Source organism: Piliocolobus tephrosceles, chromosome 3 (genome assembly GCF_002776525.5).
Source record: "Piliocolobus tephrosceles isolate RC106 chromosome 3, ASM277652v3, whole genome shotgun sequence".
Lineage (NCBI taxonomy): Eukaryota > Metazoa > Chordata > Mammalia > Primates > Cercopithecidae > Piliocolobus > Piliocolobus tephrosceles.
The window spans coordinates 106,020,618-106,033,990 of record NC_045436.1 but is presented as its reverse complement, the minus strand read 5'-3'; the positions used below and the strand labels follow the sequence as shown (position 1 = coordinate 106,033,990).

General features: G+C 41.4%; 1 protein-coding gene across 1 annotated transcript in view; it reads right to left on the bottom strand.

Moving 5' to 3' along the window:
• Window positions 1–6,845: 6,845 nt before the first annotated feature.
• HPSE (heparanase) overlaps window positions 6,846–13,373 on the bottom strand; it is a 45,185-nt gene continuing 38,657 nt past the window's right edge. Inside the window, exon 12 of the mRNA XM_023222429.1 lies at window positions 6,846–9,873. Within this exon, the coding sequence (XP_023078197.1) occupies window positions 9,714–9,873 (160 nt within the window). The 3' untranslated portion in view covers window positions 6,846–9,713. The remainder of the gene's footprint in view (window positions 9,874–13,373) is intronic.

Here is a 13,373-nt window from a genome sequence, read left to right as displayed (position 1 = left end):
TGAGCCCAGGAACTCAGGACCAGCCTGGGCAACATAGTGAGACCTCATCTCTACTGAAAATTCAAAAATTAGCTGGGAATAGTGGCATATGCCTGTGGTCCCAGCTACTTGGGAGACTGAAGTGGGAGGATTGCTTGAGCCCAGGAGGTTGAGGCTTCAGTGAGCCATGATCATGCCACTGCACTCCAGCCTGGGTGACAGAGTGAGACCCTGTCTCAAAAAAATAAACAACAAACCTCTTCATCTTTTTTATAGTGGCCAGAAGAATGGATTACAATGACTGACAAGGCTTTGGAAACAAGACAACCCCTCTCCACATCACAAGGGCTGAGAGAGGTAATCAAGTAGATTTTGCAGTATGTTCGGAGGTGGTAAGTGATATGGAGAAAAGAAGAGTAAGGGGGAAGAGTAGGGACAGGTTATATGTATACTTAAATACAGTAATTGGGGTGTTAGGGCAGTCCTGATGTCACTTTCTCAAAGACTTGAAGGAGGTAAGGGAGTAACTATGAGAGATCTGAGGGAAGAATATCACTAGATACTCTTAGAGGGATGGCTAGTGCAAAGGCCCTAAGATGGGAGCAAGCTTGAAATGTTTTCTTAATAAGAGCAAGGAGGCCAGTGTGGATAGAATAGAGTGAGCAAAAGGGAGGGAGATCAGGGATGAGGGCAGAGAGGACTAGGGACCAGGTTGTGTAGGGCCTTACATACCAAGGTAAGGACTTTGGCTTTTCTCTAAGTGAAATAAGGGGGAGCCATTGGAGGATTGTGAACAGAACAGTGACATGACCTGACTTCTATTTTATTTTATTTTTCTCTCATAGTTCTTGTCTCATACTGACTTATATTTTAAATTACTCTCACTACTGGGTTGAAAGTAAACTGTAGGCAAGTAGTGATAGAAGTAGGGATATTCGTTAAGAGGCTGATGAAGCTCAGGTTGGTGGCTCACACCTGTCATCCCAACACTTTGGGAAGCTGAAGCAGGGGGATCGCTTGAGCCCAGGAGTTCAAGACCAACCTAGGCAACATAGTGAGACCTCATCTCTACAAAAAAAATCTTTAAAAAAATTAACTGGGCATGGTAGTGCACTCCTTTAGTCCCAACTGCTCAGGAGGCTGAGGTAGGAGGATCACTTGAGCCCGAGAGGTCAAGGTTGCAGTGAACTATGATCACACCACTGCACTCCAGCTTAGGTGATGGATCAAGACCCTGTCTCAAAAAAACTAGACAAGTAAACCATTATTCTGGTTGTTTCTATGAGGGTGTGATATGGTTGGGTTGTTGTTATGGGAAGTCAGGGACCCCAAACAGAGGGACCAGCTGGAGCTGTGGCAGAGGAACATAAATTTTGAGGATTTCATCTTAATATGGACATTTATCAGTTCTCAAATAATACTTTTATAATTTCTTATGCCTGTCTTTAATCTCTTAATCCTGTTATCTTCATAAGGTGAGGATGTACATCACTTCAGGACCACTGTGATAATTGTGTTAACTGTACAAATTGATTGTAAAACGTGTGTTTGAACAACATGAAATCAGTACACCTTGAAAAACAACAGAATAATAGCGATTTTTATAAAACAAGGGAAGACAACCATAAGGTCTGACTGCCTGCAGGGTCAGGCAAAAAGAGCCATATTTTTCTTCTTTCAGAGAGCCTATAAACAGACATGCAAGTAGGAAACATATCGCGAAATTATTTTCCTAGCAAGGAATAGTAATAATAATACCCTGGGAAAAGAATGCATTCCTGGGGGGATGTCTATAAATGGCTGCTCTGGGAATGTCTGTCTTGTGCGGTTGAGATAAGGACTGAGATAAGCCCTGGTATCCTGCAGAACCCTCAGGCTTACTAGGGTTGGGAAAACTCAGCCCTGGTAAATTTGTGGTCAGACCGGTTCTCTGCTCTCGAACCCTGTTTTCTGTTGTTTAAGATGTTTACCAAGACCCTTATCAGTGGTTCTGCTTTTGCCCTTGCCCTGTGATCTTTGTTGGACCCTTATCAGTGGTTCTGCTTTTGCCCTTTGCCCTGTGATCTTTGTTGGACCTTTATCAGTGGTTCTGCTTTTGCCCTTTGCCCTGTGATCTTTGTTGGACCCTTATTAGTGGTTCTGCTTTTGCCCTTTTCCCTGTTCCCTCAGAAGCATGTGATCTTTGTTAGACCCTTATCAGTGGTTCTGCTTTTTGCTCTTTGAAACATGTGATCTTTGTGCCTACTCTCTGTTCTTATACCCCCTCCCCTTTTGAAACCCTTATTAAAAACTTGCTGGTCTGAGACTCAGGTGGGCATCACGGTCCTACTGATATGTGATGTCACCCCTGGCAGCCCAGCTGTAAAATTTCTCTCTTTGTACTATTTCTCTTTGTTTCTCAGCCGGCCGACACTTACGGAAAACAGAAAGAACCTACGTTGAAATATTGGGGGCAGGTTCCCCCAATAGATTGTGTCCTCACCCAAGTCTCGTCTTGAATTGTAGCTCCCATAATTCCCACCTGTCATGGGAGGGACCCAGTGGGAGGTAATTGAATCATGGGGGCAGGTCTTTCCCATGCTGTTCTTAAGATAGTGAATAAGTCTCACAAGATCTGATGGTTTTATAAAGGGGACTTCCCCTACACAAGCTCTCTTGCCTGCTGCCGTGTAAGATGTGCCTTTGCTCCTCCTTCAACTTCCCCCATGATTGTGAGGCCTTCCCAGCTATGTGGAACTGTGAGTCACTTAAATCTCTTTCCTTTATAAATTATTCAGTCTCAGGTATGTCTTTATTAGCAGCACCAGAACAGACTAATACAGTAAACTGGTGCTGATAGAGTGGGATGCTGATGTAAAGATACCCGAAAATGTGAAAGCGACTTTGGAACTGGGTAACAGGCAGTTTGGAGGGCTCAGAAGGCAGAAAGATGTGGGAAAATTTGGAACTTCCTAGAGATTTGTTGAATGGCTTTGACCAAAATGCTGATAGTGATATGGACAGTAAAGTCCAGGCTGAGGTGATCTCAGATGGAGATGAGGAACTTGGGAACTGGAGCAAAGAAGACTCTTGCTATATTTTAGCAAAAAGACTGGTGGCATTTTGCCCCTGCCCTAGAGATTTGTGAAACTTTCAACTTGAGAGAGATGATTTAGGGCATCTGGCAGAAGAAATTTCTAAGCAACAAGGCATTCCAGAGGTAAACTGGGTACTGTTAAAAGCATTTAGTTTTATGTATTCACAAAGATAGGGTTTGGAATTGGAACTTATGTTCAGAAGGGAAGCACATTAAAGTTCAGAAAATTTGCAGCCTGATGATGCAATAGAAAAGAAAACCCCATTTTCTGAGGAGAAATTCAAGGGGGCTGCAGAAATGTGCATAAGTAATGAGGAGCCAAATGTGAATCACCAAGACAATGGGGAAAATGTCTCAGGGCATGTCAGAGGTCTTTACAGCAGCCCCTCCCATCACAAGCCAGGAGGCCTAGGAAGAAAAAATGGTTTTGTGGGCTGGGCCCAGGGCCTTGTTGCTTTGTGCGGTCTTGGGACTTGGTGTCTTGCATCCCAGCTGTGGCAGAAAGAGCCCAACGTACAGCTTAACCCATTGCATCAGAAGGAGCAAGCCCCAAGCCTTGGTGGCTTACATGTAGTGTTGTGTCTGAGGGTGCACGGAAGTCAAGAATTAATGTTTGTGGACCTCTGCCTAGATTTCAGAGGATGTATGGAAATACTTGGATGTCCAGGTGGAGGTCTGCTACAGGGGCAGAGCCCTCATAAGCGAACTGCTAGGGCAGTGCAAAAGGGAAATGTGGGGTGTGAACGCCCACAGAGAGTCCCCACTGGGCCACTGCCTAGTGGAGCTGAGAGAAGAGAGCCACCATCCTCCAGACCCCAGAATGTTAGATCCACTGACAGCTTGTACTGCACACCTGGAAAAGCTGCAGTCACTTAATGGCAGCTCATGAACGCAGCCAGGATGGGGGTTGCACCCTGTAAAGCCACAGGCTGGAGCTGCCTGAGACCATGGGAACCCACCTTTTACATCAGTGTGACCTGGATGTGAGACGGAGTCAAAGATCATTTTGGAGCTTTAAGATTTGACTGCCCTGCTGGATTTCAGACTTGCACAGGGCCTGTAGCCCCTTTGTTTTGGCCAATTTCTTTCATTTGGAACAGGTGTGTTTATCCAATGCCTATACCTCCATTATATCTAGGAAGTAACTAACTTGCTTTTGATTTTACAGGCTCATGGGGGGAAGGGACTTACCTTGTCTCAGATGAGACTTTGGACTGTGGACTTTTGAGTTAATGCTGAAATGAGTTAATACTTTGGGGGACTGTGGGAAGGTATGATTGATTTTGAAATGTGAGGACGTGAGATTTGGGAGGGGCCAGGGGTGGAATGATATGGTTTGGCTGTGTCCCCACCCAAATCTCATCTTGAACTGTAGCTCCCATAATTCCCATGTGTTGTGGGAGGGACCCAGTGGGAGGTAATTGAATAATGGGGGTGGGTCTTTCCTGTGTTGTTCTCATGATAGTGAATATGTCTCATGAGAACTGACAGTTTTATAAAGGGGGGGTTCCCCAGCACAAGCTCTCTTGCCTGCCACCATGTAAGATGTGTCTTTGCTCCTCCTTCAACTTCCAGCATGATTGTCAGGCCTCCCAAACCATGTGGAATTGCGAGTTAATTAAACCTCCTTCCTTTTTTTTTTTTTTTTTTTTTTTTTTTTTTTTTTGAGACGGAGTCTCGCTCTGTCGCCCAGGCTGGAGTGCAGTGGCGCGATCTCGGCTCACTACAAGCTCCGCCTCCCGGGTTTACGCCATTCTCCTGCCTCAGCCTCCCGAGTAGCTGGGACTACAGGCGCCCGCCATCTTGCCCGGCTAGTTTTTTGTATTTTTAATAGAGACAGGGTTTCACCGTGTAGACCAGGATGGTCTCGATCTCCTGACCTCGTGATCCACCCGTCTCGGCCTCCCAAAGTGCTGGGATTACAGGCTTGAGCCACCGCGCCCGGCCGAAACCTCCTTCCTTTATAAATTACCCAGTTTGCAGTATGTCCTTATTAGCAGCATGAGAACAGACTAATACAGGATGTTTTAGGATGAAATTAACATTTAAATAGGTGGATTTCAAGTAAATCAGATTGCCCTCTATAATGTGGGTGGGTTTCATCCAATCTGTTGAAGGCCTAAATAGAACAAAAGACTGACCTACCTCAGGTAAGAAGGAATTCTCCTAGCAAATAGCCTTTGGACTTGGACTTCAACTGCAACATTGGCTCTTTCCTGGGTCTCCAGCCTGCCAGCTAGCCCACCCTGCATATTTTGGATTCTGCAGCCTCCATAATTGCTTGAACTAATTCCTTAAAATAAATTGGCCAGGCACGGTGACTCATGCCTGTAATCCCAGCACTTTGGGAGGCCGAAGTGGGCGGATCATGAGGTCAGGAGATCGAGACCAACCTGGCTAACACGGTGAAACCCCGTCTCTACTAAAAATACAAAAAATTAGCCGGGCATGGGGGTGGGTGCCTATAGTTCCAGCTACTCAGGAGGCTGAGGCAGGAGAATGGCGTGAACCTGGGAGGCGGAGCTTGCAGTAAGCCAAGATCTCACCACTGCACTCCAGCCTGGGTGACAGAGTGAGACTCTCAAAAAAAAAAATCTCTCTTTATATCTATATCTATATCTATCTATCTATCTATCTATCTATCTATCTATCTATCTATCTATCTATCTATCTATCTATATTTATCCTATTGGTACTGTTTCTCTTCTCTAGAGAACCCTGATGCAGAAATATTGCACCAAGTGGATGGAGAATAAATTCATTCATCCCGCAAATATTTGTTTAAATGGTGCATCAACCAGAATATTCCACTTTACATATACCCTTCATTTGAACAGATTTACATGTTTGAAGCACTTCTACATTCATATTTTTCATCTCTACTGTATTTCATCTGATTTTTGTGGTGGGCCCTAGAGAAGGTGTTTTAGGTTTAAAAAATATTTGTTGGCCAGGTGTGGTGGCTTATGGGAGGCTAAGGCAGGCAGATCGCTTGAGCCTTGGAGTTCAAGACCAGCCTGGGTAAGATGGCAAAACAAGATGGCAAAACATTGTCTTTACAAAAAATACAAAAATACATGGTGGCACACACTTGTAGTCCCAGCTACTAGGGAGGCTGAGGTGGGTTGAGCCCAGGAGGCCTAGGCTGCAGTGAGCCATGAGCATGCCATGCCACTGCACTCCAGACTGGGTGACAGAGTGAGACCCTGTCTCAAAAAAAAGAGAAAAAGGAAAAGAAAAAAAAATTGTTTGACTCCCAAATGAGATGTAAAAGTGACTTTCAAGTTTAACAGATACAATCATTAACTATAATTGCTTCAGGTCTTAAAACAATTTTATGTGGAACTGGTATTCTTTATAGAAATTGTAATTGACCATAATGTGACTATAAAATGATAGCTGATGAGAAATAAGAGAATAGTAAAAGACAAATTTTGGGAGGCATCCCCTACGCTTCTCAGTAGTGCTGGTGGAACTCAACGCTCATTGCCTATGGCAATAAACTCAACAGCAAAAATTAATACTGGCTCTTTGTTCTCCTCCGTCTCATGCTCCCTGATCTCTCATTCCTTATTCCCAAATAACCCACCTGACCCCAAGTCCTTATCTCAGACTGTGCATCGGAAAACCCTCACTTCTGATACCTAATGGTATAACAAGGGGTGAAACTCAACACACTAGTGGTTCCATATCCTGTTTCCAGGTATAAACAAAGCAGTGAAGGAAAACAAGGCTTCCAAATGTAGGAATCTGTAGGCTTTAGCTTTACTAAAAGAATAGTCGTACAATATCAAGGTTATAAAAATTACTTTATTTCAAATGTGAAAATATAAAAACCACTTACATATAAACTTTAAGAGTATTGAAAGATCTAAAATTTAATTTTCGGCTTTAGCTCCTTACAAATGTACTTAAATTGAATGGAATTAACCTAAGTGTCCATCAACTGATGAGTGGATAAAGAAAATGTGGTATATATATATACCATGGACTATTACTCAGCCATAAAGAAGAATAAAATAATGTATTTTGCAGCAATTTGGATGGAACTAGGGGCCGTTATCCTAAGGAAAGTAACTCAGGAATGGAAAACCAAATACTGCATGTTCTCACTTATAAGTGGAAGCTCAGCTATAGGTACATAAGGACATACACAGTGGTATAATGGACATTGGAGACTCAGAAGGGAGGAGGATGGAGGGGGTTAATGGATGAAAAATTGCCTATTGAGTACAATGTACATCACTCAGGTGACAGGTACACTAAAAGCCAAGTCTTCACCACTATACAATTCACCCCTGTAACCAAAAAGTGTGTACCCCTAAAGCTATTAAAACAAAAAATTTAAAAGATACTATATTCATAACAGCCATAAATATAAGAATATTAATCCTTAAGAGGGGAAAATATTACATTTTTTCACTGCTAAAAAGTGCAGAACTGCAGTGTTCAGTTTGTAGACTGACCAACACCCTCTCCATTCCAAAGGATTACTCAGAGACAATTATAGGAACCTCATTGTTGTTGGCAGTGACTGGTGAGATGGCCACATTACCCATTTCTAAACAATAAGACATGAGGAGACATGAGGAGAGGTTTGCTGTGAGAAGCTCTGAAAAAGAGTTATTCAGGTGTATGAAGGAGACTTTAAAAATGACTCATTTTCTTCCTCTGGTTGCTACGAGGTCTGAAGGGGCCCTTGGAACAGGTACAGCCATCATGCTACCAGAGTCTGAGAATGAAGCCAACACTAAAGATGGCAGACTAGAGAGCTGGGAAGAACCCAGATCCCTGGTGACATACTGAAGTGCTGGAGCCTGGCCTGTTTGAACGTCTAGTTATGTGGGAATGTACATTTCCTTATTGTTTAAGCCATTTGAATCAGGAGTTTCTGTTACTTGCAGCCAAAAGCTTCCCAACTGAAACAAGGATTAAAGGTAGAGAAAAAGTAAGCATTAACAGATGGTTATAAGGTACTGGGTATTTTCTAAAATTTATCCTTTTGATGAATCAATTTCATTTATAGTAATTTTAAGTTTACAGAATGTCTTCCCCTCTGAATTGTCATTAATCATTTTTTATACTATCACATCTAACAATCTGTCCTCTCACATATTATTGCTGACAAAGACAAACCGAAAGAAGAAAATCAGCAAAATCTAGCTCTCTTTTAAGGTGCAAATAGATAGTTTCTCTTTTACAACCAGTTTCACGGTAATGGCAGTACACTTTTTCTGATGGGAGCCTGTAGAGATGGCACATGAAGGAAAGAATTCTAGAATCTTCTAATGCATTTTGAAAGATAAATATACAGCTAAGCACCTTCTTAAAACTCATAATATATCCTTCACTTCCTTGCTTCCTGGCCGTTTTAGGACCATTCACATACATTTTTAATAACTTGTTTTTTTGAGATGGAGTCTCGCTCTGCCACCCAGGCTGGAGTGCAGTGGCACAATCTCGGCTCACTGCAACCCCTGCCTCCTGGTTTCAAGGGATTCTACTGCCCCAGCCTCCCAAGTAACTGGGACTACAGGTGTACATCACCACAGCCAGCTAATTTTTGTATTTTTTAGTAGAGATGGGGTTTCACCATGTTGGCCAGGCTGGTCTCAAATTCCTGACATCAGGTGATTTGTCTGCCTCCGCCTCCCAAAGTGCTAGGATTACAGGTGTGAGCCACTGTGCCCAGCCATTTTTAATAACTTTAAATAAAGACTGGGTGCGGTGGCTAATCGCTGTCCCCACAGGTATTAAAGTCTTTTCACTGATTAGCAACACTGCACAGAGGTAACATCAAATGATCTCCTGCTGTACCATGTTGTACTCCCAAAGAAATCCCAGCACCTGGAAGGCCAAGGTGGGAGGATCAATTGAGTCCAGGAGTTCAGGACCAGCTTGGGTAACATAGTGAGACCCCATCTCTACAAAAAAATTTTAAAAAATAGCCAAGTGTGATGGCATGTGTCTGTGGTCCTAGCTACTTGCGAGGCTAAGCAGGCAGATGACTTGTGCCCAGGAGTTAAAAGGGTGCAGTCAACTATGATTGCACCATTACACTCCAGCCTGGGCAACAGAGTGAGGCCCTGTCTCAAAAATAAAACACTGTTGGGTGTGGTGGCTCACGCCTGCAATCCCAGCACTTTGAGAGGCTGAGGTGGGTGGATCACTTGAGGACAGGAGTTGGAGACCAGCTTGGCCAATATGGCAAAACTCCATCTCTACAAAAAATACAGAAAGTAACTGGGTGTGATGGCACATGCCTATTATCCCAGCTACTCAGGAGCCTGAAGCAGGAGAATTGCTTGAAGTTGCAGTGAACCAAGATTGCACCACAGCACTCTAGCCTGGGTGACAGAGAGAGACTCTGTCTCAAAATAAATAAATAAATAAAAAATAAAACAAAACTTTACATAAAAGTAAAACATGCAAAATGCTAAGCAGTATTTGGAACAAGGTATTATTAGCTATTATTATTAGCAGTGTTCTACCTAGAGAGATCAAAATACTGTGCTAAATCTAGCACTGAGAGTGTCCCAGCGTCTCTCAAGCACCCACTAGTTGCTTTGTAAGGTATCTGCTTCCTTTCCTATAACTTGAGTTGCTTTACTCTTAGTACACTTGAAAAATTCAGTGTCAGGACTAGTATATTTTATTTTCAGATGCAAGCAGTAACTTTGGCATTTCTTATCACAAAAAAACTATATGAGAAAGCTGGCAAGCCCAGTGAACTTCCTGGCCGGAGAGGTTTTTCCATTAAAGGTGGCAAGGTTTGATCATCCACCATCTTTAGAGTCTGACCATTGAGTTGGACAGATCTGCAAAGGAGAAAGATACACCGAGTTAACCAAGTGGTGCAAGCCCCACCTATGCCCCTACAAAAGTCATGAAATCTTTATTAGACCAAATAAACTTTTGTGTGTGTGTGTGTGTGTGGCAGCCTATATTATATAACTTGTATTTCAACACTGTATCAGTTAGGCATTTGACTAGATAAACTTTAAGCTACAATGGCAGAGTTGAGTAGTTATGATAGAGACCATAAGGACCCCAAAGCCAGAAATACTTACTGTCTGACCCATTAGAGAAAATGGAACACACACAATCTATACTAGGCAATATGATGGCGGTATAAAAAAGATAAACATGACACACCTTCTGGAATGGTGGCTATTTTATTTAATGGCCAGTAATTGAAACTATTTCCATATAAAGCAAATAGATATATAGAATAGAATGCAGTTTCCATGAATTTAGCATAAATGGTAGCCAATGAAATTTCTCACTTGTAACTATGCCCATAAACTGTCTAAGTCCCCTCTCCCCGCAGGAGGTAATGCATTCATTTTCTTACTGTTATTAAGAAATTTTGGTAGAATGCTGTGGTGAACCAAAAACAATTTGGCTAAACTACAGAACATTTCATATTTCCTATGTATTTCACTATTGGATTTCAGTTTTTAAAAATTAAGGAAAACTGTTATTTCTTATACATACTTATTATTATTTAAATCAAATTAATGCATATTCACAGAAGCAAATAAATATGGACAAGAGCTTATGAAGAAAAGTTTTAGTTAGCTATAGATCTATTGATATTTTCATAATTCTAAATAAGATGCTTATATCCCTTTTTCTCAAATATGTTTTATATTGTGAACCAAGTTAGCACTCTTTAAATATTGAAAACTTGTAAGATTAGGCTGAGCACGGTGTCTCACACCTGTAATCCCAGCACTTTGGGAGGCTGAGGCAGGCAGATTGCATGAGGCCAGGAGTTCAAGATCAGCCTGGCCAACATGGCAAAACTCCATCTCTACCCAAAAATACAAAAGCTGGGCATGGTGGTGTGTAGTGTGCGCATGTAGTCCCAGCTACTCAGGAGGCTGAGACATGAGAATCGCTTGAACCCAGGAGGCGGAGGTTGCAGTGAGCTGAGATTGCACCACTGCACTCTAGCCTGGGCGGTAGAGTGAGATTCTGCTTCAAAAAACAAAAAAAAACAAAAAAAACAAAAAATGGAGAATGTGTAAGATTAGTTACTGTCAGAGTTATATTTATATCATTTATGTAATACATGTAATGTATGTAGAACACTGACAACAGTGTCCTTTATATAGTAAACACTATAAAAGTATTATCTATCATCGTTATTATTACTCAGATAAATATACAAAAAGTAACCTAAGTCACCATAACCATTTTAAACATTTTGATGTATATCCATTCTTTCATCTATTTTTTATGTACATGTATACAGTCATATGCCATATGGATGTTTTGGTCCACCACGGACTGCATATATGAGCGTGGTCCCATCAAATTATAAAATTATAATTCCTATTACCTTAGCAATATCATAGCCATTGTAATATTGTAGCACAACACATTAGTTTTCTATGTTTAGATATGTTTAGATACACAACTACTTAACCCAATGGTAACTTGTATATTCACTACGGTAGCATGCTTTACAGGTTTGTAGCTTAGGAACCACAGGCTAGTCATATAGCCTGGATGCATAGTAGGCTAGACCGTCTAGGTTTGTGTAAGTTCACTCTATGATGTTCACACAAGGATGAAATCACTTATCGACACATTTCTCAGAAGCTATCCCCATCATTAAGCAACACATCACTGTACATACCTTTTTTTTTTCTACTTAAGTATGGCTATACTGTATTTTCTTAAAACTTGATTCTTCCCCCTGCCCCAGCACATCCTTTTTCTCACATCATTAAACATTCATCCACTACCTAATTTTAATGTCTGCACAGGATTCCATGGTGTGAGTATATTATTTACTTAATTCTCTAATGTTAGATATTTTTCCATGTAGCATTATTACTTTTTTTTTTTTTCACTTAAAAAAATCTCTCACACCCTGTCCTCATTAAGCATCAGTGAGCAGAAAAACTGGTTTCCATTTTGACCTAATGAGATGCTCAGTCCTGGGTTCTGGAACTTAAGACATATCAACAGCCTGTGCATGATTGTGGCAGAGGCTAGCATGCCTGCATTGCAGTTGTACTCAGTCTATATGAGTTGGTTTTGTTTAAAAGCCTGTATCACCTCAATTTTTAGATGGGGAGGAGGAGGAAAAGCCATGACCATCATCAGGAAACCACAAACAAAAATAGGTCTTGAAAATATCTCCAACTGACAGTGTTAAGAGCCTGTTCTGCATGAAATTAAGAACCTTGCAAGAGTACACACAAAAGTTTTAGATACGCTTTTGGAGAGGATATTTTGCTACAAAGTTTAAAGGTAAATCTGGTCATTGTGAATTAATCCTGCTGTGGATAAGATGAGGTAGATGGGCAAGATATTATACCATTAGGCTATATTGTTTAATCAGCTGTACATTTATCTAAAAGATGCTACACATATATCAAGGGTAAGCTTAATGTATGCTGATTATTTTCACATCAGGCTGGGCAATGAGGATGGGGTTTAATTTGGGTATAGTGTCTTATTTTATATTCTGAAGTCAATAACATGATGACAAAGAAATAGAAGATGTTTGTCAAATTTCAGATGAAATGAAGCTGGAAGGAATTAGCAAGCAACAGATTTGGCAGAAGTGGGGATGCTGGGCAAAATTTATGACATAAATATAAAATACTGCCTTTATGTTAAAAATATGTTCATTCAGCCCAGATGAGGTGGGTCATGCCTGTAATCCCAGCACTTTGGGAGGCTAAGGCAGCAAGATTGCATGAGTCCAGGAGTTCAAGACCAGCTTGGGCAATATAGTGAGACCTCGTCTCTTAAAAAAAAAAGTTCATTTAAATATTTATTAAATACTTACTATGCAGGACTCTAATAATTTTTAGGGCTGGGTGCAGTTATTCATGCCTGTAATCCCAGCACTTTGGGAGGCTGAGAAAGATCACTTAAGCTTAGGAGTTTGAGACCAGCCTGGGCAACATAATGAGACCTTGTCTCTACAAAAAATTAAAAAATTAGCCAGGTGTGGTAGCATAAGCCTGTGGTCTCAGATACTCGGAAGGCTGAGGAGGAAAGATCACTTGAGCCCAGGTAGCGGTGGCTGCAGTGAGCTGTGACGGCACCACTACACTCCAGCCTGGGAGACAGAATGATACCTCTGCCTCAAAAATAATAATAATGATAGTAATAATTTTTAAAGGTGACTGCTGTTTAAGTCTCCGAGGTTGTTAATACGAGCATGTGTATAGACTGTGCACTCATAAACTTATCTAGGATACTTTTTTGCAAAATTTTAAAGACAAGAAGAGTGTAAGTAATATATACTCATCAAAGAGAATTTAGGGGAATAAAACAGTGTCTATAATTT